We start from the raw sequence: 26,548 nt of genomic DNA, 5'->3' as shown, positions 1-26,548 counted from the left end.
GTAGAGCTGAAATATTTCTTTATATCGCTATATGTGTGGTTTCAGAAAGTGAGCTGTTACTTTCAATTTTTCTACTGAAGATGTGCCTGCATTTCACAGACGAATTATTGTCTTTAAAAAGATTGCAAGAAGGCAAAATGTTATTAAGCAAATGCTCAGTAAAACAAACTAAATCAGTTTTAAAATTCCTAATTTAATGTAAATCTTGGTTGTTTCACTGAAATTCAGTTTGTGATCTTATTAAGTCATATTTGCATCGTAGTGTCTTGCTGTAGGACAGTTTCAAATTTATAGCATTACCAAGCAGCTTCACTTCTTGACTTTTAAGATATGTCCTCAATAAAATAAAATAATTGCTCTCTAAGCACACATTTTGTTCTTATTTTCAGATATAAACACAAACAAAAATCAATAGGTTAAAAGAAGAAAAGCCAGAAATCAACCAGTTATATCATTTCTATAATTTTCATAATTAGATGTTAAACTAGTCTTATTTAAACGTTGTTTTAAGTTTAATAGCTATTTCATGGGCACTTTAAACTATCAAAAGACCTAAGTGGATATTTAATATGATCAGAATAAATACTAAAGCAGGAATGAGAACAAGTAATGAAAAACTACAATGTTGCTTCAATTCTCCCTCACTATTTTTAGGTATATGAATATTCCAGAATGCAAGGTCTACTCATTTCCAAACCAAAAACCACCCCAGGCTAAAATCCACATCTGAGCCTTTACCTAGGCTGACAGAGCACATGATCTTATTCACGTGATCATTCTTAGTGGCGTCTCATTGATTTTTGTCCATGGACACACTAATGGGTTGCAAACAATGAATGCAGAAGAGGTTTTGATTTTATCACTGATTAGAAAATAACTATTAAAATCAAGAGATGTATGAGAGAAATATTCCAAAAACAAGAAAAGACCATCCAATAAAATTATGATTCCCAGATATTTACTTAGAGCTTATGTGAATAAAGACAATTTGTTTCATATGAAGTACAATAATAATTTTACAATCCCAAAGAGTCTAATCTAATTTTGAACTGAAGAAAATCAATATTGTTCAAACCAAGAAGAGACAAAGATTACTACATTAATATGTAATCCAACCTTCTACTTAATATTCAAAAACAGAATATAGAAAAAATTAGATGATCAGAAATGCTGTCCTTTGTTCCTTAGATAAACACAGGGAATAGGAGAATAAGACCTTTTCTAAAATGCTGTTAAACCACTAAAACTCAGTGAAATAGAAGCAAATTCATGAACATGTTATAATGGGTAGTATAAAGAAAAATTTGAAACAACTTATTTACAAAAAAGTATGCTGTCTTTGAAGTTTACAAATAATCCTTTTTATTTTTGATAGTGGTGATAGTAGTTAGTGATCATTTTTTGAGACAGTCTATGTAGCTTAGGCTGGCCCTGAACATGTGACCCTCCTATCTCATCTTCCAGAGAGCTAAGATTATAGGTGTATGCCAATAAGCCCAGCTACAAAGTGTGTCTGAAACAAATCTTATTAAATAAATACATTTCCTAAAAATGTTGCGCTCCTTTCAATGGGTAAATATTTATTATTTGTTCTATCTGTGAAACCATATTACTAATGAAACTTTCATACATTTCTCTAATACACAATAATCAACATCTTCTCTAATAACTTTTATACGCATTGTTTACAGGATGCATTTTTTCTTTTTACTCCATTTTCCTACATGTGTGGGATATACATGTTTGAGTATGTAGACACATATGGGGTGACATGCATGTGGAGGCCAGAGGCTGATGTCAGGAATGGCTCTTGTACCTTATTCAGTGGGGCAAGGTCTATCAAACAAACCCAGAGCTCACCTATTGGTTAGTGTGTCCAGCTGTTTGTTCAAGAAGGAATCCTCTCTCTGTCTTCCAAATGCAATGTTGTCTCTAGTGAAGAAAATGACTCATGCAAAAAAACTTAGAAACTGAGTAATAGGAAATATCTCTCTGGAAAGTCCTAGTTTAGGATGAAATTTATTTAAATCCTAAAATAGGCGGTGGTAGCACACGCCTTTAATCCCAGCACTGGGAGACAGAGGAAAGCAGATCTCTCTGAGTTTGAGGCCAGCCTAATCTACAGAGAGAGTTCCAGGACAGCTAGGGCTACATAGAGAAACTTGTCTTGAAAAACTAAAATAAATAAATAAATAAATAAATAAATAAATAAATCCTAAAATAATACATACACATAATGGGTCTTCTGAACGTAATTTAATAAATTATAATATTAATGCAGTTAATAAAGTAATTGCACTGCCCTATCCAAATTGAGAAATCTAAAGGAAAATTTGAGCTGACCAGATGGCTCAGAGGGCAAATGTACTTGCTGTCAAGCCTGAAGACTTGAGTTCAATCAAAAGGTGCCACGTAGTGGAAGAAGAAAACTGATTCCTGTTTGTTGTCTTCCAAGACACACACACACACACACACACACACACACACACACACACACACACACACACACACACACACACATAAGCACCCACGCACGCACGCACGCACCCATGCACGCACACATTATATGAATGAATAAAATGTAAGTTTTTAAATAAGAAAAATAAAGTTATAACTAGAACTGTAATCCTACTACTCATGAGACTAAGCTAAGAGGATCACTTGACTTCAAGAATTTGGAATCAGTTTGGGCAACACAGAGACACACCATCCCAAAACAAAGAAAAGAAAATCAAGTTAGCTGGGCAGTAGGTAAACACAAATGAACACCAAAGTCAGACAGGTCATCAAGAGCTAAGATGGAAAACCATGATAATACAATGGAAAAAAAAACTACAGTCTACTTCAAAAGATAAGAGACTACCAAAAATCAACACCAATTAATGTTTTAAAAACACTTTCTCAGCAAGTACAAAATATGTAAAGATTTTTCTTCAGTCTTAAAGGCAAGCAGTAAGAAGAAAAAGACTAGAGTTAGTGTTATTAAAGGTAAAAGAGTGACTGTCCCTAAGACAGAAAAAACTGTAAGAATGTCCACCCTCATCAGATCTCTTCAACACTATACACAGAAATGGAAGATGACATAAACAGTTCAAACAAAAGAATAAACTGCCAGGCAGTGGTGGTACATGCCTTTAATCCCAGCACTCAGGAGGCAGAGGCAGGCAGATCTCTGTGAGTTCGAGGCCAGCCTGGGCTACAGAGTGAGATCCAGAACAGCCAGAGTTACACAGTGAAACCTTGTCTTGAAAAACAAACTAACAAACAAACAAATCCTAACTTTTTTTTCAGAGAAAATCCTATGGACTCTTCAAGAGCAGCAAGATAAAAGAAGCAGAAAATACACAAAACAAAAATGCAAAAAATATATAATATGCAATATATAATATAAAATTAATTGAGTGTCTCCATATTGGCAAATAATTGAAAACGTCAATCTTAAAAGAGTTCAATGTCCCTTTTTACATTGATTTAGCTCATTTCATAATTTAAAAGGTATCAAATATATACTGTAGAAAAATGTATAAAATGGCAAACTAATAGCAACTATGATCTCTTGCATTTCTTTCAAGTTATGTTCAAAATACGTTTTAAAAGTGAATTCTCCTCCATCTGAACTCCAATCCTATACCAGAGACAGTCATCGTAACAATCTTTGTAATATTTTGTTGTTGTTTTTGTTATTTGTTTCTTTTGAGGCAGGGTCTCATGTAGCCCAAGTTGCCTCAAACTCACCATTAGCAGAGGCCAGCCTCAAGTTTTTATTCTTATCCATATATAAATCCATACATATTCATACCCACATATTTGTTGCTGTAATTTTGGTTTGGGTTTTCTGAGGCAGGGTTTCCTGTAGCTCAGGCTTCAGACACCTTGCTATATAGCCAAGGATGATGACCTTGAACTCCTGATCCTCCTGTCTCCGCTCCCAAAGTGTTGGAATTATAGGCATGTGCCACCATGCCCAGAATATATCTTTTATTAAAGAGCAGATATAAGTCAACATTCAATAGCATGAAAATGTGGAAATAAATATAACAAAATATGTGTGCTATACACTAATTGTGTGTGCGTATGTTCCTGTGGTAATTTGAATGAGAATGGCCCCCATAGATTTTAATGCTTGGTCACCAGGAAGTGGCACTATTTGAAAAGATTATGAGGTGTGGTCTTGTTTGAGGAAGTGTGCCACTGGGAGAGGATGGCTTTGAGGTTTCAAAAGCCCAAGCCAGGCCCAGTGTCTCTCTCTTCCTGCCACCTGCAGATCCAGACAGAACTCTTATCTCCTTCTCCAGCACCATGTCTGCCTGAATGCCACCATGTTTCCCACCATGACAACAACACACTAAACCTCTGAAACTGTAAGCCAGCCCACAGTTAAATGCTTTCCTTTATAAGAGCTGCCTTTCATGGCGTCTCTTCGCAGCAATAGAACATTCACTAAAACAGCTCCTAAAAATGAACATGTACAAACTCTAATCTTTCCTATAGTAGTATATGGAGAGAAGGCCTCTGGGAAGTAATAAGTTTCTGAGAATGAGACCCTTTATTGTGGGGTTAGTGTCCTGATAAAAGAGATAAAATAAAGATTGCTCTTTTTCTCAGTATTTTCCACTACAGGAGGAAAACTTGAGCAAGAAGATAGTCATCTATGATTCACAAAAAGAGCCCTCACCAGAACCCAACCAACTATGAGAAATAAATGTATGTTGTTTAAGCCATTTACCAGTTACCTGGTCAAAGCAGCATTAAGGAAAACAACATTAAAATATTTACACTGGAAACTAACTACATTGTTGAGGCAAACTAAAGAAATGAATAGAGATATACATTATGCTCATAAACTGAAAACCCAACACACTAGTATGCCAGTTCTCCCATTCTACTGACTCAATGAACTGCACTCCCCAATTCCAGCAGACTGTCTGAAGAAATTGTAAAGCTGACTCTAAATGCATATCTATACAAACAATAATATCTACTTTACAGAACCATAGTAATCAGAATTGTCTAAGACTGGTATAAAAATGGAGCAATTCAACCAAACCAAACATCTAAAAATAGAATTTCACTTATATAGTCATTTTTTTTTTCTTTAAGGTATCATGCTATTCAGTAAGAAAGTGAAACCCAAGCTGGAAAAAATGACTCAGTGGTTAAAAGCACTTATTGCTCTTGCAGAGAATCTGGGTTCAGCTGCCAGCCCCCACATAGAGGCTCACAACCACATGTAACTCCATTTCCAGAGGAGCCAGTTCCCTCTTCTGGCACCCAAGGCACTGGGCACATAGGAGGTATATATACATGCATGCTGGTGAAACACTTATAAACATAAAATAAATCTTTCTTAGAAAAATGAAATTCTAATAATATAGTAATATAGATAGTAAAATAGATTGACCTAAACCTCTACCTCCTACCAGCTACAAAAATTAGAAATATCATTAAGTAAATGTGAAGTCGTTATTATAGATGAGATAGACTTAAAAATTAATATGCCAATGTGTAGTTGTAAGATTTTTCTGGTCCTGCCCTGCTTTCATGGCCCCACAGTCCTGCAGCCGCTGGGACCCAAATAAACACACACAGGCTTATATTATTTTTAAACTATGGCCACGGCAGGCTTCTCACTAGCTAGCTCTTATATCTTAAATTAACCCATTTCTATAAATCTATACTTTGCCACGTGGCTTATGGCTTACCAGTATCTTTACATCTTGCTTCTCCTGACAGTGGCTAACAGCGTCTCTCTGCTCTGTGTTTCTCCCTCCTCTCTCTCTAGTTAGAATGTCCTGCCTAACCCTATTCAGTCTCACCATTGGCCAAACAGCTTTATTTATCAACCAATCAGAGTAACATATATTCATAGATTACAGAACAACATCACCCATCACCAATGTCTCCAAAGTCACATATTTACAATCTGTACAATCCCCATCTCAAAATATCTCTTAACTGCAGAAGATGGCGGTTCTGTCAGCAAAGCCTAGCACCTTCACACATAAGGTAACACCATAAATGACAACAATATCATGAACCTCCTTGATACCATACACCAAAGAACACTCACTAGTTGATATTCTTGCCAAAAACACATAACTCATGCCAATAATGTAAAAAAGAGAACAACAAAAAGCTCATACAAACCCAACGGAGGGACGTTCTACAAAATAAAGTTAAATATTCTTCAAAAGAATAAAGGTTATGGAAGATGAGCAAAGACTGAGGAACTGGCATAGACTGAGGAGAAAGAACAACTAAATGCAAACTAGGATCCTGGATGGAACCTGCTGGAAAACTAATGAGACTTCAGTTACATCTATGGTCGAGTTGTTACACTGTTAATAACCTACTCATTAATTATAGTGAGGTTATAAAAGGATAATTGGGAATTCTGTAGGATTTTTTTTTGCAACTTGTCTGCTAGTCTAATATTTTTTAATGACTATTTAGAAAGAGTAATCATTTGACAACGATTGACAGCAAGGTGTCAGAACCAAAAGTCCCAGGCATCAGAGCCAAACGGAGACCGTGTCAGAACAGCAATGTGCAAATCCAAATGCCTTCAGAGAACTGAAGAAAACAGCAGCCAAGTGGCAGCCACCCAGGTGTGTGAAAACGGAGTATAGCTGCACTGAAGCAGGCAGGGACCACTGAAACAGGCAGGAACCACTGAAACAAACAGGCAGGAACCACTGAAACAGGCAGGAACCACCCTACTGCACCTGCCTGTACCCCAAGCTGGCAAACCTCAGCTCAGCTCAGCGATTTCAGAAGGTGCCATAGGGGAGAAAAAGAGTAGGATTTGAGGTTTACAAAGGACTGCCCCCAAAACAGGTAAACACTAGTGGATCTGGCAAAGGGCCAGGGACAGCAAGCTATAGCAGGACAGTTTGCTGTGGCACCAGAGAGTCCACAGTAGTAAGACAGAGGCTGCCTCATCTGATTGGTATTGGGCAAAGCCACCCTTGAGAATGGCAGAGAAGAGTATGGCACATGCTCCAGCATCCTGGCCCTTTCAGGAGCTACCAGAGAGAAGAATGTCTATAACTTAAAGAGCTGATGGACTACACTCTGGCAGGTGAGGAAAACAAGAATGGTAGTTATACTTGAAGCATCACAGTCTATTCGCTAACACAGACTGCTGAAAGAACAAGAGAACAAAAGCTCCTGAAAAGGAAACCAGCAAACCTAAGGGAATTTTCAGAGGCCCCCGAGTTATCTACACAGGCTAGTTGATTAGAGAAGGACTTCCTCTATGAAACACCAGTCCACAAATACATGGAACTGTGTTTTCAGTTGCACAGAACACAGCAAAATAAAATAGCAGCAACAAAAACAAAAAGACACAGGAAACTTAGTTCAATCAATAACTGTCTAGAAATCAGACTAAAGAAATATACCTAAATGGCTACTGGGGGATGGAAAGTCATACTCTCCAGTAGGTATAGCCAGATCATGCTCATCAAAGCAACCCAATTAATGCAGCAGGGCCTGGGGAAAAAAATTAAAGTGTGCCAGGCATGGTGACACAGGCCTATAATCCCAACACTGGGATAGTAGGCTAAAACATGAAGACCACAACTTCAAGGCAACCTTGGGCTACACACCAAATGCTAGGACAGCAAGAAATACAGAACAAGGTGTCAGAAAAGGAGAAGGAAGAAATGGAGGAGGAAGGAGAAGGAGGAGGAACGGAAGAGAAAGGAGGGATAGGAAGATGGGGAGAAAGAAAAAGGGGAGAGAAGGAAGGAGAGAAGGAAAGAGAAGGGGAGGAGGAGGGATGAGGAGAGAGGATGGAGAAAAGAAAGAGGAGGGAGGAGATAAAACTGGGCGAGGCAAGACAAGAGATATGATCATATTCAACTGTAACACCGGCACTTGAAAGGCTGAGGTAGGCATACCAAGAGTTTGGGTTCAGTTTGTGCTATATAGTGAGTTCTAAGCCAGCCTGGGCTACTGTCTCAAAAATAAGAGAAGGAAAAAACTAAAAATGAAAATCAACAAACCTTTAATCTCATCACTCTGGAAGTACAGGCAAAAGGAAGTCTGAGTACATGGCCAACACAGTCTACGTCAGTAGTTCTCAACTTGTAGATTGTGACTCCTTTGCTGGGTCAAAGGACCCTTTCATAGGGGTCACCTAAGACCATTGGAAAACACAGATATTTACATTACAATTCATAAAAGTAGCAAAATTACAGTTATGAAGTAGCAAGTAATTTTGTGCTTGGGAGTCACCCTGTATTAAAGGGTCGAAGTATTAGAAGAGTCTACACAGTGGGCTCCAGGATGACCTAGTCTAATAAACTGAGTGAAGAATATGGAAGAGATATAGGAGATATCATTAGCTGGATAAATATGTGTACTTTGGGAGTTTCAGAGGGGGATGAAAAAGAAAGGATAGAAATTCTATTTGAAGAGATAATTGCTGAATTTTTTTTCTAAATATAACAGAAAATAGGTGCCTGATAGAAGACAAAACTATCAACTAAAAAATACTAAAATACACAAAACTGTGTTGTAAAAATAAAAAATATTTCTCAAATAAAGCTGAAGGAGTTCTTCACTGCTAGATCTGCCTTACAATAAATAGTAAAACTGTCCTGCAAGTGCAAACAAGAGAATCCTGGACAGCAACATAAGAACACAGGGGAAAAAACTCAGTGGAAAAGTAAATGTACAAACACAAGACTGCAATACTATAATGACACATAATATACTGTTGGTGTTTTGCATTTTTGTGTTGTGTTTTGTTTTCTGATGCTGGAAATTGATTCAGGAGCCTCATGCATGCTAAACATATGCTCTACCACTGAGCTATATCACTATATTCCATAAAGCAGAAAATTTCATCCTGAGTGAGGTAACCCAGACCGAGAAAGATAAACTTTACTCAGAGCATCAGGCAATTTATACTCTGAGAGTTAAGAGTTGCATGAGCTGGTAGTGGGAGGGCACACCTTTAATCCCAGAACTCAGGAGTCAGAGGCAGTCAGATCTCTTTGAGTTCAAAGCCAGTCTGGTCTATAGAGAAATATCCAGGAAAACCAGAGCTACACAGAGAAACCCATCTCAACCCCCCCACTCAAAAAAATAAAATAAAAAGAGTCACAGGAGTAAGGGGTACAATCACAAGGACAAGCTGCACATGACAAAAACATGTTTTTCCATAAAGGCACATGAATAGCAACAACTGAAGTCAACTCACTCCTATCAGCTACACTTGGGAGGGGCACAAAAACCCATTCCAAGAACAATTCTGTGTTTTGAAGAAACTAAGGTCACAAGACTGTCTTGTTTACTTGGAGTTTTCTCAGAAGCACTCAGAATGCTCACATAACTCCAAATGTGAAGTATGAGTAAAGTTTCTGTATGCGACTAAGGTTGCTTTGGATTAAAATAAGATATTAAATGTTCCATGATAACCACAAAGAAAGGTACCTACAGAAAGAAAGAAATGAAAGCATGCTAGTATCAAACACAGACACAAAGGAAGGTGACAAAGAACAGAGTCGGAATACAACAAAATAAGAAAGAACTAACAAAGTGGCAACAGTATTTTTCCCGATGTAATTACTTTGTTTTTTCTTTTTGGAGACAGTCTCACATAGTCCAGGCTGACCTTGACCTCACAATGTAGTTCTGATCCTCCCATCTCTACCTCTCATGGGCTGGGATTACAGATGTGTGCTCACAGATTGGAGAATTCTCAATAGAGGAAACTCAAATAGCTGAGAAACACTTAGAGCAATGTTCAACATCCTTAGCCATCAGGGAAATGCAAATCAAAACTACTTTGAGATTTCATCTTATACCTGTCAGAATGGCTAAGATCAATAAAACAAGTGACAGCTCATGCTGGTGAGACTGTGGAACAAGGGGAACACTCATCCATTGCTGGTGGGAGTGCAGACTTTACAGCTAGTATGGAAATCAATATGGCAGTTCCTCAGAAAGCTAGAATCAATCTACCTCAAGATCCAGCTATATCATACTTGGGCATATACCCAAAGGATGCTTCATCCTACAACAAGGACACTTGCTCAGTCATGTTCATTGCTGCTCTATTCATAATAGCCAGAAATCGGAAACAACCTAGATGTTCCTCAACAGAAAAATTTTAAAAATATGATACATTTATACAATGGAGTATTACTCAGCTGTTAAAAAAAAAATGACATCATGAAATTTACAGGCAAATGGATGGAACTAGAAAAATTCATCCTGAGTGAGGTAACCCAGACCCAGAAAGATAAGTATCAGTGCTCATTCATCACCAGAGAAGCTTCCTCCTGCAGCAGATGGGAACAAATACAGAGACTCACAGCTAGACATTTTACACACACACACACACACACACACACACACACACACACACACACACACACACACAGCCACATGCACAGAGAGAGAGGGAGGGAAGGAGGGAAGGAAGGAGGGATTGAGGGAGGGAGAGAGACCGAGAGACCGACCTTGGAACACACAGCTCTAAATGGGATATCTCCACCAAATCCCTCCCCTCAGAGCTCAAGGAACCCTGTGGAAGAGGAGGCAAAAAGAGTTTGAGGGCCAGAGGGGATGGAGGACATCAGGAGAATAATGCCTTCTAGATCAACTGAACAAGGCTCATATGAACTCAGAGACTGAAGCCACATGTACAGGGCCTGCATGGGTCTGCACCAGGTCCTCTGCATAAATATTATAGCTTTCAGTTTAGTATTTTTATGGAACTTTGTAGTGCGTGAATGGTTAAGTCTCTGATTCTTGTGCCTTCTCTTGGGTTCTTTTCCTTCTGTTGGTTTGCTTGCTCAACTTCAATGTGATGGTTTTTGCTTTATCTTATTATATTTTATTTTGTCATGTTTTGTTGTTAACATTAGAAGCCTAAGCCAGGCGTTGGTGGCGCATGCCTTTAATCCCAGCACTTGGGAGACAGAGCCAGGCGGATCTCTGTGAGTTCAAGGCCAGCCTGGTCTACAAAGTGAGTTCCAGGAAAGGGCAAAGCTACACAGAGAAACCCTGTCTCGAGAAAAAAAAAAAAAAAGAAAAAAGAAAACAAAACAAAACAAAAAAACATTAGAAGCCTGCTCTTGACTAAAGAGGGAATGAAAGGGAGTGGATCTGGATGGAAGGGGAGGTGGAGAGGAATTGGAAGGAGTAAAGGGATGGGAAAGTGTAATCAGGATATACTGTATGAGAAAAGACTCTATTTTCCTTTTTTGTTTTGTTTTGTTTTGAGACAGGATTTCTATGACAGCCTGTCTATTTTCAATAAAAAGGGGTGGGGGAAGGCCATCAACTTGAGAGTGGGGGAGAGCTATGAAAAGGGTTGGAGGGAGGGAACATGGGAGGGGCTGGAGGGAGGAAAGGAAAGGGGGAAAGTAATTATATATTTTAATTAAAATTACATGATTGCTAAAACAAACAAAAATGTGTGCCCAGTCTTATAGGGTAGGGAGCTGGGCAGGGCTTTACACATACATGTTAGGCAAGCTCTTTACCAACTGAGTTATATACCCCCATCCCTATAATTTAAATATAATTATGTTAAATCTCTCCAAACCAAAAAAAAAAAAAAAATCATAGCATAACTGAATGAATTAACAGGACAATATGTAATTAATTGCTCTCTACAAGAAGCAAGCCTTATAATAGTATAAACATAGTCAAAACCCCATGATTGAGGGGGAGATCATAGGCTTTGGGGATCTGGGAGAAAAACTGGAATGGAACCTGCTTTGTTAGTGTCCTATTGCTGTGAATAGACACCATGACTCATAAAGAAAACATTTTTTAAGGTTTATTTATTTATTATGTATACAGTGTTCTGCCTGCATGTATGCCGGAGCACTAGAAGAGGGAACCAGATCTCATTAAAGATCTTGTGAGACACTACGTGGTTGCTGAGAATTGAACTCAGGACCTCTAGAAGAGTAGCCAGTGCTCTTAACCTCTGAGCCATCTCTCCAGGCCTGGGAAAACATTTAATTGCAGGAAGGAAGGTGGCATGCAGGTAGACCTGGTTCTCTGCTCCCCACCCCAACAAACTTCCTCCAACAAAGCCACACCTACTCCAACAAGGCCACACCTCCTAATAGTGCCTTTCTCTGAGTCTAGGGGGCCACTTTCATTCAAACCACCACAGAACCAAACTACACTCTAAATATTTATGTTTAGAACCACAACAAAGCTACTCTCAGCCTTAATCACAGACACTTCTCTTTACAGTGAATTACAATGAATGCAGATAACTCAGGACAGCTCAAAATACTAAGAATAAGTGACAATCCTGGGATCGGCTCTAAACAGAACGTTTATATAACCCTCTAAAGTTCAGGGAACATCATAAATGAAGGACCAGAGAGAATAGAGTCTGAAGGCAGGGGAAGGCTGTAAAATCCTATCCTCAGAGGTGACACAGCCATTGCAATCAGGAGCTCACAGCAGCTGTGGCTGCCTAAACTGGGCCTGTGCAAAACCTCTGCCTGTCTGCAGCCAACCATGGGCTGGGAGGAGTAGATGAGAGAGACTCTACTCCTCCCTACTGAACAACTGGCCACCAATAGATCCCGGGGAACATCAGGAATTATCTTCAGCTGTGTAGCCCAAGGGGAGCCCACCAGGCTTCAGTGGAAAGTTTTAAACTCCTGACCACAAAATAATCCCGGTTAAAATTAGTGGGTCACAAAACAAAAAAATGTGAATGTGGAAAAGGGACTTTGACTTGTCAGGAGGGAATGATGGAGCCATGGAGGAGATAATAGAAGGTGGGAGTGGGTAAAAACAGAAAGCATTCTATACAAGAATAAAATTGTCAAAGAACAGATTTGATCAATAAAATAAAGCCACAAGCCTTAGCAATAAAGACATATAATAAACAAAGGTTGGAAACAGATATTCAATATACAAGTAGCCAAAAGACATGGCCAAACTTAGGTCAAACCATACTGACTATAAGCCAAAGACTGTCCCAAGAGGGAAGGTGGTTATATAAGTCTGCCTATGCTCCAGGAAGGCACAACAGTTTTAAGCATAGATGCATTTAACATCAGAATACTCAAATATATGAAGCAAATATTGACAAAGATGACATAAAAATACTAGCAACAACAACAGGAGGAGAGTTTGTTCATTTTTACTTAGTTATTTTGTGTGAATACGTGTGGGCATGTGCATATCCTGTGCACAGGTGGAGACCGACGGGAGCTCACGGGAGCTCGTTTGTTCCTTCCACCACATGAGTCTCAGGGAGCAGACTCAGGTCCTCGGGCTGGACAACAGAGTTGACAGTTAACCTTTAGCAGTTAAGTCATCTTGCCAGCCTGTCAGAGATTTTAATACCCCATTTTCAATAATGAGAAGAACTTTTAATATAGCATATATAAATATGGATGTATGAGTATATGTGAGAAATAAACTATGATATATCTACCACTCAGCAATAAAAAAGTAACAAGTACTGATATAGAAAGGAAAACATTAAGCTAAGTAGAAGGCATATGCAAAATATTACTACCATATGATTACACAAAATTCTTGTATAAAATGTAATAGATTCATACTATAGAATAGTATTCAGTAATGCAAAGACATAATTGTCAACATATATAAAATAAATAAATCTCAAAAGTAGTATGGTTAATAAGAAGCCTTAACAAGAAAGCATTATATATGATGGCAGGCATAATCTACTCAAAAAGAAAAAAAGCTGTGATTCCAGTTCATTTGGCAAGCAGGAATTAATAAAAGTTATGAGTGAACTATCAGTAATAAAGGTCTATTACTTTAAAAGGTATAATGACTTTGTCAAGCTCAGCAAATGTATGCTTAGAAATGTACATTGTAATACTTATGAATTTTACCACAAAAGAAAAAGTTTTAAAGTATCGTTTCAAAAGAAAAATATGTAAAATATTAAATTCTGTGATTAGATACTAAACTATTTAAAGGGAATATATACTGATGTCTGAAACCATAGATTCAAACTTTAGGATGAATTAAGGAACAGAGAGGAAGAAATGAGTAAGTATGTGATAAATCTAGTAGAAAGTTAATGGAAATGTCTCGGTAGTGAATATATGAGTATTCAATATAAAATTATATCAACTTTGCCATATACTTGAAAATTTTAGTATCTTGAGGGAGAAAAGTCCATTGAATATAATTGAAGCAGTGGTTTCAGGAAAACAGGTAGCCTTAAATACTTTTATCAACCGAAGTTACACATACAAATATAAATAAATTCCTAGCTCACAGGTAGGAAACAAAAGGGCTGGGAAGATGGTCAGTGGATAAAGGTGCTGACAACCAGGCCTGCATTCAACCCCTGGAACCCAATAGGTGGGATGAAGCAGTCGGCCCCAGAAGTTGTCCTCTGGCCTCCACATCAACATGCCCATGCACATACAGGCATACAAAAAAAATTTTTTTTTGGTTATTTTTTGAGACAGAGTTTCTTTGCGTAGCTTTGGAGCCTCTCCTGGAACTTGTTCTATAGACCAGGCTGGCCTTGAACTCACTGAGATCTGCCTGCCTCTGCCTCCCGAGTGGTGGGATTAAAGATGTGTGCCATGACTGGCCAGCACAAATTTATTCTTAATTAGAAAAAAATTAGTAAATGAAAATGAAGTACAGAATAGGAAAGAAGAATAAAAGCAATATTAACTCAGAAAACAGAAAAGAGAAGGCATAATTAATCAAAATCTATTTTTTAATGTGCTTGTTTTTTGAAGCAGGGTCTGTGTAGCCCAGGCTGGTCTCAACCTTGCTAAAGCTGAGGATGACCTCTGCCTCCTTCATGCTGGCATTATAGACATGTACTAGCTACGCCTGGCACTTTTTTTTAGTCTAGGTAATCTACCAGATAATTTAAATAGGAAAAAAGTTATAATAAATAAATTAATGAAAGACAAAAGGAAAGTTGCTGTGGGATGTTCAGTATGGCAAATGTGTTGCTAATTAGTCAATAAATAAAACACTGATTGGCCATTGGCTAGGCAGGAAGCGTAGGCGGGACAAGGAGGAGAAAAAAGCTGGGAAGTAGAAGGCTGAGTCAGAGAGACACTGCCAGCCGCCATGATGAGAAACAGCATGTGAAGATGCTGGTAAGCCACGAGCCATGTGGCAAGGTATAGATTAATGGAAATGGATTAATTTAAGCTGTAAGAACAGTTAGCAAGAAGCCTGCCACGGCCATACAGTTTGTAAGCAATATAAGTCTCTGTGTTTACTTGGTTGGGTCTGAGCGTCTGTGGGACTGGCAGGTGAGAGAGATTTGTCCTGACTGTGGGCCAGGCAGGAAAACTCTAGCTACAGAAAGTAAGCACTGAAGTAGCAGAAAAGCCTAGAATCATTAGAGGGTACCCTGCAGACTTCTAGGCATTTATTTTAAAATCTATAAGAAACGGATGATGTACGAAACAAGAAAAGTTTATCAAAAGTAAGTCATATGAAGTAGAATATTCAAGCTGTAATCGTTTCTGTTAAAGAAACCAAGAAAGTCACTGCAATGGCACTGGGCCCAGAAGGTTTCATGAATCTACAAGAGCTTCCAAGAACAGAGTCCCAATAACCCAAAATTGTTCCTGAGCATTGAAAATGAAGAAAAACTTCCGAGTTCTCTTTGTGAAGAATGGTCAAACAATGTAGTTACTAAATTTAATAAAAACAGTACAAACGAGAGAATTTTCAAATTGAAGTATCAATGTAAAAGCACAAAGTTAAAAAATTAAGAGAACAGACTCTTATACCACATCAAGACAATAACCAATCTGGATCAACTGAGGTTTACTCCAGAAATGCAACAGTGATTCCCCAAGAGATCTGGGGGAATCATATGCCATTTCTGGATGAAAAAGCTTCAAGAAAATTCAACACTCAGCACCCATTTCTAGTGGGGGAAGAGGGTGATGGGCACATTCTTAAAACAGCAAAACATACATGCTAGAGATGGGAAATGCAAGATTTTTTTTTCAATAAAATCACAGAAAAAAATGTATATTCTTTCTAATGGTGTGTTGAATATTATCCTAGAGGTTAAAAGCAATACAATCAGATAACAGAAAGAAAGAATGAAAATAGAAAAGCAAAACTACTTCCGTTTGTACAGAAGCCCTAGAGAGGCACAAATGAACTAGAACAGTAAAAGAACTAAGAGGCACAGGATATAAGATTAATATGAATTCCATAGGTTTCATATATAAAAATAACAAATAGTTACATATCCTATGTACAGAAAACCCCATGTATAATAGCAGTAAAAAGTTAAACTACTTTGGGATAAATTTAACAAAAAATAAACAAAAAGTTTTATGAGGAGAACACTCCTTATAAAAATAAAATAAAACCTAGACTTTGCTCTAAACAGAATTTAGCTTGATAAAAGTGTGATCTGACCTTACCTTTTAAGTTTGATAAAATCTGACTAAAAATAACACCAGACTTTTATCACAGAACTAGATGAGTTAGCAGCAAACTTATATTCATATGAAAGGAAACAAGCAGGCAAAAGAAACGGGAGACTATCCCTACTCAAAATTAAAATATGCTATGAAGTCTCCATGATTACAGGTACAGTGCCTATGGCAGAATTAATATAAGACCAAAAAAAAATACTCATGTATTTTAATTAAAACTGAGATCACAATATTCATAATTATTACAAATCAGAAACTATATGTGAGGTCCAAAAAAAGGATGCACTAAATTTGATGTGGAGAGAAAAGACAGAAATCAATTAAAAAATATAAAGAAAAAGAGAATTAAGGATCATATAGAACTGAACATTAAAGAGTAAAAAGTATTTTCAAAATAGAGATGATGGTAAAAAATGGAAGAAAGAATATATGCAAATAAAAGCAAAACCTTGGAACTCTGGGGTACATACAGAGAACAATAGTGTATTAGACAAAGTGGTTTATACACAGAAGAAATAAAAAGCAGAGGGGGGTCAATGTCAAATAACAAAAATCCAGAAAAGCTAAACATTTCGACTTCATTGCAATCAAGCTTCATATGCAAAGAGAATTATAAACTGTATGCCCATTATACTAATGTGAATCCCCAGTCAGAGCCTAATACTACACAGAGCCAAGCCGAGACAAGAAGCAATCTTTAGCAACAATACAGTTTTTATTCTTTTATTTATTCCAATACTCTTCTGTCTAAAAGCTCTCAATGACTGCTAAACACCTCCTTTCCTCAATTCCCTCAATACCATGGTCCTATTCTATTAAATGACGTTTTCTACCACTGTCTAAGATCTTCAACTCCTCAAACATACTATTCCCTATACTGGCCTTAAAGCAAAGCTAGAAAATGCACGAGTGATGCATCACCCATCAGTCTGCTCAGGCTGCTACACAGTATACACAAGAAATTTATTTTCTTGGGTTTTTTAGACTTTATGTTCAAGATCAAAGGGCCAGAGAGTTAGTTCCCCATGAGAACTCTTTCCTGTCTTGTAAAAGGCAGCCATTTCACTATGCCTTCCCCCTCCAAGCATAAATGGAAAGGTCTGTCTTTCCCTCTTCTTCTTCTTCTTCTTCTTCTTCTTCTTCTTCTTCTTCTTCTTCTTCTTCTTCAAGATTTACATTTTTGTCTTTATGTGTCTATATACGTGTATGCCACATATGTGCAGGTATCTCAGCACTGGGGTTACAGTATCTGTGAGCTACACTTTTGACTGCTAAGCCATCTCTCCAGCCCCTCACTTCTGCTTCTTACAGGGTCAATAGCATTATCGGATTAGGGCCCAATAGAACAACCTCATTTACCTTCATTACTTCTATAAAAGCCTTATCTACAAACAGATACACCAGGAACAGAAGCCTTAACAAATTTTTGAAAGACATAAATGCTCAGTCCATACCACAGCAGGTTAGTTCTCAACCTACAGAGTTTGCAACTCCTGTTCTTCCCTCTTCAGACACTTCCACCATCATTCAGGGAATGAGAAGCCACGGCCAGAAACAAACACGAGATATATGAGTGAGGTTACACTGAACCATGCAGTCCCAGTAAAGCCGTCGGATAAGACACCAGCAGTCTCCAGCGAGAGAAGCAGAACTGCCATCTGAAGCCAATGGAACTGTAGAAGCCAGGGAAAAATACCTACTGCTGTTGTGAGCCACTGATCTGAAAGAGCTGTTACAAAGCCTAAGTATTGATGCGCATACCTTCTTGTTCTGCTTTTGGACCGAGACCTTTGAACTCTATAGGACTTTCCTCGAGCCCTGGATCGACTTCGACTTCGTTTTCTTCGGGAGCCGTAAGAAGAGCTGCTGCTTGACCTGTGCCTGCGTCTGAAATAAACCAGAAGCGTCACTGCGAGGCAAAGTTTTGTTGTGAGCGTTAAGGGGGGATCTAAAAGTGCTCGTTCTTGCTGTCTCACTCTTTCCTCAAGAAGACAGAATAAAGAAAACATTACTGCTCTCCAACATCCAGACAGATTCACAGCTGGATTAACTACTAAATATTATGGGTCATAGTACTATACAATCTTTCCAAATATCATCAGATAATGCAAGAACTATACCAACTTCTATCTACTTGCTTACATACAGGCAAAAGATGTGGATACTGGGCCTGATTAGAAAAAGAAAAATGGAAAAAAACAAAAAACCCTCTGGGTTGGGATTTAACCTCCTAAGTACCTAACTACTAAAAGAAAACTATTTTATTCAACAAAATTAAAACTACAAACATGACTTCTGAAGAACATCACTCTCTCTACCATCTAAACAAAGATTATGAGCATTAACCTTCTCTCATAAGAATGTGAGCGAGGCTGGCGGTCTCTAGACCAGGACCTGGACTCGGACCGTGGCCGCCTCCCGCCCTTCTTGCGGCTGTACGTCCTGCTATCTGAGGAACTACTCGAAGAGGAGCGTCGCCGGTGCTTCCTTTTTCTCTTGCTTCTGCTCTCTTCCTCGGTGTCTGATGACCGGCGTCCCATTTCTACAAGGGTACAACAACAACAACAAAAAATTCCTAATTTAGTAACACAACAAGTGAAATTCAAGATACAAATTTTTAAACTTTTTAAGAAAAAAAAAAAAATAACTATGTTCCTTAAGCTGGCTGTGAACTTCTGGAGCCAGCTGATTTTCCTCCCATGCCTCCAGAGTAGCTGGAACTACTGGCACATACCACCACACCCAGCCACATCTAAAAACTTTTCAAAGTAAAACGTGGTTGGCTTTTTTCACTAGCCGTGTAAAATAGCTTTAACACAGTCTTCTAGCATGCCAATGAACTTTTTTGAATGTCTTTTGAATATCAATCCTAAAGAAAGTTCATTATATCGATTTTCTGACAGTTTAAGTTGTTCTTATTATTAACTGTATGACATTTTGTTTAGTAATTAACCATCTAGTCCTCCATTTTTACACTCCCTGAAAATGAAAGGCACTTTAGAGTCATATTTTTCAAGCTGAGTTCTAAATATTTAAAGTTTTCTTTTGAGATTTTACTTGGTTTTATTTTATGTGTATAAGTGTTTGTTCACCACATGAATGCAGTGCCCACGGAGTCCGAAGATGGTATCAGATTCCTTGGGACTGGAGTTACAAATAGTTGTGAGCTACTATGTGGGTGCTGGGAATTGAACCTGGGTCCTCTGGAAAATCTGTGCACTTAACTGCTGAGCTATCTCTACAGGCTCTGAGTTCTAAAAATTTCAAAGGGAAGACCTCATCAGTCATTATGGAAGCATGAGATGAAACAATGCACTATTATCATTTCACTCATGAGACTGAAGAAGAATGTTAACTGAAGTAGCAAAGTTGATGGTTACTGGGAAGTCAGCCAGTTCTTTACACACAGCTAGCTTGGTATGAGTCTTTCAGAAATCATTCAGCAATTTAATTTAAAAAGTAAAAAGAATGTTGATGCTTTTTGACAGTGCAATCCTACTTCTAGAAATATATCTGAAATTTTTTATTTAAAAAAAGGTAACTAGGTGGGCTTGGCATGTGGCTTAGTTAGAAAGTGCTTGTCTGACAGGCAAGAGGCAGCAGGTTCTCCAGCACTGCAGAAACTCAGTGTTGGGGAGGCTCGAATCCTAGCACTTGGGAGGTGGAGGCAAGAGGATCAGAAGTTCAAGGTCCTCCTTGGCTACAGAGACACAGAGTGGAGGCTAGCTAGCCTGGGATACACTGTCCTGTCTCAAAAAAAAAAAAAGAAAAAAGAAAAATTCATGAAGGATTTATTACAGCATCATTATATTATATATATGGAGACACTATAACAAAACATGTACATAGAAATAAAAATTAAAATGAGGGGCTGGAGAGATGGCTCAGACGTTAAGAACACTGACTGCTCTTCCAGAGGTCCTGAGTTCAATTCCCAGCAACCACATGGTGGCTCACAACCATCTGTAATGAGATCTGGTGCCCTCTCCTGGCCTGCAGACATACATGCAGGCAGAACATTGTATGCATAATAAATAAATAAATCTTAAAAAAAAAAATTAAAATGAACATGTAGAGAGATAACTTGAAAAACCAAAAAGAAAATAGTTCCTTCTAAGGATTTCCAAAATGCAAGAATGGTTCAGAATGTGTCCCCCTAAAAGAAAACAGCAGTTCTTTCAGGCCAAACCACAAGCAGGCATAATAGCATAACTGAATGTGGCTAATGAGAATTAACCACACCTGACCAGATCCCACAGAACAACCCCACTATAAACCCAGACTTACTGGCATCACAACATCAAAAGTGCCCCTCATCTGCATAGCGGGAACTGCATGGGGGAAAGTGCATGGTGGGTGGGGTACTCCAAAATAACCACCACCACAGCCCAGGATCTAGTTTGCTCCTTTTGGAGCTGTTTTAGACAGGTTCTTACCATGTCACCCCATGCTGGCCTGCAACTCTCACAGAGCTCCACCTGCCTCTGCCTCAAGTGCTGGGATTAGATAGGAGCCATCACTAGCAGCTTCAGCTTTGCTTTCGTGACTCTGATCTGAAAGATGAATTCCTAATTCCTCTTTCCCAGAAGGTAAGTAATAGTACTGTCATGATTAAAAATATTGTTTCAAAATATAAAACATAATTTTTCTTTTCTGAAGACTTTCTACAGAGTTATGATCATAGTTATATATTTAGTTGTACATCTGGTATACAAAAAGAAAAAATAGGCTGGGCGGTGGTGGTGCACGCCTTTAATCCCAGCACTCAGGAGGCAGAGCCAGGAGGATCTCTGTGAGTTCAAGGCCAGCCCATGCTACCAAGTGAGTTCCAGAAAAAGGTGCAAAGCTACACAGAGAAACTCTGTCTCGAAAAACGGGAAAAAAAAAAAAAATGTCAGATTCTGATATTCAGGAATTAGCCAATCAGAACCTTCTATTACTATAAAGGTAGCCTTGAGTGTTTCATGTGCAATACTTTCTTGATAAAATACTTATTAGTTGCCAGGCGGTGGTGGCGCACGCCTTTAATCCCAGCACTCGGGAGGCAGAGCCAGGCGGATCTCTGTGAGTTGAAGGCTAGCCTGGGCTACCAAGTGAGTCCCAGGAAAGGCGCAAAGCTACACAGAGAAACCCTGTCTTGAAAAACCAAAAAAAAAAAAAAAAACTTATTAGTTATCTAACAATATCATAAAAAAGCAGGATGCATCCTATACAATAATTTAGATCAAATGTCACATCTTTCTTTAGTAATTACTCAAAATAAGTTAAATATGACTATAAACAAAACAATGTGTTAAAATACTGTTTTGAGAATTATCAGATGATCCAGGACTTCTAAGTCAATTTCAGTATAAATATTTCTGCTAGGGCTAATTCCAAACTCTAAACAATTTACCTATAACCAGAATTAAAGATTTGTAAATATAGTTTCTCTAAATTCTCTTATCTATTATTACTGTATTATCTATATGATATGTGTGGCCAAGTGTGCACCTTGGTGTAATGTGGAGGTCGGAGGACAACTTTTGGGGAGCTGATTTTCTCCTGTAACCATAGGTTGTGAGGATCAAACTGGTCATCAGACTCGCACAGCAAGCACTCAATTCACATGTCCAACAAACACCAGGAAGCCTTGGGTTCCAAATCTTCAGTGAATCACTAATATCCTTTAGTCGCTTAGAAAATGAAAAGCAGCCTCCAATAAAAGCTCACCATGACCTTTCCACTTAAAAATGTTTATAAAATTATATATATATATTCATACAATGTATACACAAACATGTATGTGTACACAGCTACATATTTTCAAACACGTGTTTATAATATCCATTTATAGATGTAGATAGATAGATAGATACTACATCTACAATAAATATCCCTGTATGTGTATATATTTTTAAGTATAAGAAATATATACCAGCCTTTAAGGTAGTGCGTGTTTTCAATCCCAGCACTCGGGAGGCAGAGCCAGGCGGATCTCTGTGAGTTCGAGGCCAGCCTGGGATACAGAGTAAGATTCAGGAAAGGCTCCAAAGCTACACAGAGAAACCCTGTCTCAAAAGAAACCAAAAAAAGAAATATATACCTAGTTCAGTGGCGATAATAATATTTTCTTACTTTTTGGCCTTTTCTTCCTTTTTTTTGTTTTGTTTTCACTTTAAGAACTGACAAATTGACACGTGTAGTAGTACCCATTTTTAAAAATCAGCACTTAGAAGACAGAGGCCGGCAGATCTCTGTGAGTTCAAGGCCAGCCAGGGCTGCATGGTGCAACCAATGTCTCAAAAACAAAACAACATATAAGTTTTCTTTTCCACAAACAAGTATTTAAATTAAAATGACTTTAGTAGGTCTTTTATACTGTCATTTAAAAAATACTGAAGTGTCAGGCATGGTGGCCCAGTACTTGTAATCCCAGCATTTGGGAGATTGGGAAGATTTCCACAAGGAGGAGGCCAGCCAGGTCTAAAAACAACAAATAAACAAATAACTCTGGAGCACGATTAAAGGAATACAAAAGTAAGTCACAAGGATGAAGAAACTAGAAGACAGTTGGATGGTGGTGGCTCACACCTTTAATCCAGCACTCCGGAGGCAGAGGCGGGCAGATCTCTAAATTCCAAGGCTACACAGAGAAACTGTCTAGAATAAACAGAGACAGAGACAGAGAGACTGAGACTAGAAGATAACAGGGAACAGCAGACAAGATAAATCAACCAAGTTTTAGCAAATGAAAGACTGATAAAGGATTTAGAACTACAAAAACTGAGTATGAAGCAACTTGCAGAAAATTCCAACAAGAAAAAAGTCAACTCATGCAACAAAAATCAGAATGAAGCAGGACCACACCACAATGAGAAATAAAACTAAAACATGGAACTGATTGAATTTCTGTACCAGAAACGACTCTCAGGTCCCTCCCCCATGCCATCTGGCCAGGTGATTAGCCTTCTCCAAGGCCAGCAGGACACATGATGTACTGGATGGGGAATACAAGGTCTAAGAGCTCAGATTTTTTAAAAGTGATGGAGGCACAGTGACGTCAAACTAAAAGTCTAAAGATTCTGAAGCCAAGTGTACATCCTTGGAAGGAAAGAAGATCTCTATAAAACCCACAGAATCAACTAACCATGGCTCATAGGAACTCATGGAGACTGAACCGACAACCAGGGAACTTGCATGGGACCGACCTAGGCCCTTCTACATATTTGTGAAGTTGTATAGCTTGGTTTTCTTGTGGGACTCTAACAGTGGGAACAGGGGCTGTCTCTGACTCTTTGACAGGCTTTGGAACCCTAGTCCTCATTGTGGGTCTCCTTGCCCAGCCTTAATAGATGTCAAAGTGCTTAGTCTTACTGCAACTTGATATGCCATGCTTTGTTGATATTCATGGGAGGCCTGCCTTTTTCTGAACAGAAATGGAGGAGAAGATTGGGGGGGAGGGAGGCAAAGAAGGGAGGGGTAACTGCAGTCAGTATGCAAAATAAGTAAACAAGTTTTTAAAATAAAAAATTAACAACAAAAAAGATCTCTATAAAAACTGCACTGTACCCAGGGGACAATATATCTGAAGGTCCCATGAATGAAATGGCAGGTTCCCATCCAATGACCCTGTAACACAGCCCACAGCTGACAAGCTCAACTATAAAAAGAGTGAACTTTTTCTATAAAGTCTTTTTCTGTTGACTTTTTAGTGACTACACGACAGAAAAGAGAACCAGATAGGAGACTGCCTGCCTCTGGGACCTTGCCTCAGCACTTCAGCACCTCCGGGGGCTGTGAGGTCCTGCATGCAGCACCCAGGAACACAAAAGTAAATAAGAACCTGAAGGCAGAAAACGGACATAAAGCAACTCATAGCAAAGTGGGAGCATACAGAGAAAAACAACAACAAAAACTTCCAGAACAAAAACTCATTAATATCTCCAGGTGGGTAATGAAAACATGCCCCAGCAAGCAATGGGAAAATGCTCCAAGGAGAGAGCTTGGTTTAAATAAATGACAGACAAGATAAGGTTGGAAAAGGTCAAACACTCGTAGAAGGTGAAAAGAAAATGAGACAAACATGAAAAAATTGAAAACTGTAAAATAAAAGTACAGACATCTATCCAGAAAATCCAATATTTAACTGATAAAGGTGCCATTACAAAAGAAGAAAAAAAGAAATGAAGAAAATACCTCAAAGAATTTCTAAAAATTAAAAAGTATTCATTTCTCCCAAGTACTTGGGATAATGAAGGTTTTTTTTAAATAAACATATACTAGGGATAACAGAGAAAAAAATCAGACACTGGAGATGTTGCCCAGTATACAGACAGCCCTTTTGAACCAAACAAAAATAATACTAATTATCAGGCACCAAGAATAAAAAGGAGATCCCAGACAACCTCAAAGAGTCACAAAACAAAATAAAGGAAGGAAAGCATAATAAAATGCACAGGCTTTTCAAATAGCAACACAAGAAACAAAGGAAATTCTACTTCAAATTTCTGAAAAACTAATTCCAACCTCAAATCTCTTTCCATCTATCTTACCAAATTGGTGGTCTGGTGTGAGATGAGAAAAAAGACATTTTTAGACATTTAAGTTCTCAAAACTAGATGTCATGCTCATCCTTCTTCAGAAAGTGTCCAAACAGTGTGCTTCACCAGAAGGAAAGCAAGACACAACAAAGACAACAAAATTCAAAATGTGGATAAGAGATAAGAGACACGTGAGTGGGCACAATACAGGAAGACCTTGCTGTCCAAGGTATTAAATTCTAGTGTACCAACAGTTCCCCAAAGAGAGCCCAAGGACTTCAAGTCAGGAAAATCAAGTGGTAAAATTATTTTCATTATAATATACAAACATTATCTTTTTTGATGTTCTGAATTTTTGCAAGAATCAAAGCAGAAGCAAACTATACTAGGGTCATTGTATTCTTCCCTGGTCCCTCCCGACTCTACACCGCACTAGAGTCTCACTTAATAATGTTCTTGAGAGGGCCAAGAACATTGCACTTGCCTACCTCCTATAAGACCCAAGGTTCAAGCTGGGCGGTTCAAGCCGGGCAGTTCAAGCACGGCAGTGGTGGCACACGCCCTTAATCCCAGCACTTGGGAGGCAGAGCCAGGTGGATCTCTGTGAGTTCGAGGCCAGCCTGGTCTACAAAGCAAGATCCAGGACAGGCACCAAAACTACACAGAGAAACCCTGTCTCAAAAAAACCAAAAGAAAAAAAGACCCAAGGTTCAACCCCAGTACAGTGACAGCACATATGCCACACTCCCAAAAAATATCCTTGGCAAAGGAATGAAAGTCATTAAATTTCAATATGCACAATTTCTATCATATAGTGAAGGATGTTGGTTGTCCTAAAAAAATTGTGCAACTGAATTGCAAGCTGAACTAGCTGATTTTAGTATGAAACATAATTTTTGTTGTAAAACTGCCAATAGATGATCACTTAGGCTTGTTTATTTGGCAGCCTTTTTCTCAGACTGAATGAAGATAGCCTTTTACCTCAAAGAAAATTAACAGTATTTATCACCAGTCATAAAAGTCAGCTCTTAACTAAAAGATCTGAATTTTAGATCGTTTGTATCTGCCTAGTACTCAGGCCTCTTCTTTTTCTAAGATCAATGACAATATTAATACACATGAATGTTTGATATACAATAAAGGGTGCCAACATTTGAAAGACATATCTAATTCAGTAAAACAGTATTTTCCAATTGCCAAGGCATAATGTCACAAAAATCATCCACAGATTCATTCACAGTGCAAGACAAAAAGATTCTAATGCAATAAAGATAACTAATATAGGAAAAGTTCAGTCACATGGTTTGAAATACCACATTAAAACCAACCTTCAAGAAATTTAAAAACACTTTAACTTCTCAATAAATTGAATACAGAAGTAAATATGATAATACAAGTTGTCTTCAAGCAAGCCAGACATCAGATACTTGCAAAACTAGAAAATAATGCTGCTTTCTCAATGTTTTTGTTTTTGAAACTACAGCTATTTTTCATATTAAATTTTGTTACCATGTTTACTATTATTGTTGTTTTGTTTTTTCGAGACAGGGTTTCTCTTCATAGTTTTGGTGCCTGTCCTGGATCTCGCTCTGTAGACCAGGCCAGCCT

General features: G+C 38.3%; 1 protein-coding gene across 1 annotated transcript in view; it reads right to left on the bottom strand.

Annotated features, from left to right (window-relative positions):
• Rsrc1 (arginine and serine rich coiled-coil 1) overlaps nucleotides 1–26,548 on the bottom strand; it is a 328,277-nt gene that overhangs the window by 297,899 nt on the left and 3,830 nt on the right. The window contains exons 2-3 of the mRNA XM_052731019.1: nucleotides 18,765–18,960; nucleotides 18,180–18,305 (exon numbers count right to left, since the gene is read on the bottom strand). Of these exons, the coding sequence (XP_052586979.1) occupies nucleotides 18,180–18,305; nucleotides 18,765–18,958 (320 nt within the window). The 5' untranslated portion in view covers nucleotides 18,959–18,960. The remainder of the gene's footprint in view (nucleotides 1–18,179; nucleotides 18,306–18,764; nucleotides 18,961–26,548) is intronic.

The sequence above is a fragment of the Peromyscus californicus genome, unplaced genomic scaffold (assembly GCF_007827085.1).
Source record: "Peromyscus californicus insignis strain IS unplaced genomic scaffold, ASM782708v3 Scaffold_9__1_contigs__length_137607984, whole genome shotgun sequence".
In the NCBI taxonomy this organism is placed as follows: Eukaryota; Metazoa; Chordata; class Mammalia; order Rodentia; family Cricetidae; genus Peromyscus; species Peromyscus californicus.
Note: the sequence above shows the minus strand (reverse complement) of the source record. Positions and strands in the feature narration are given on the sequence as shown.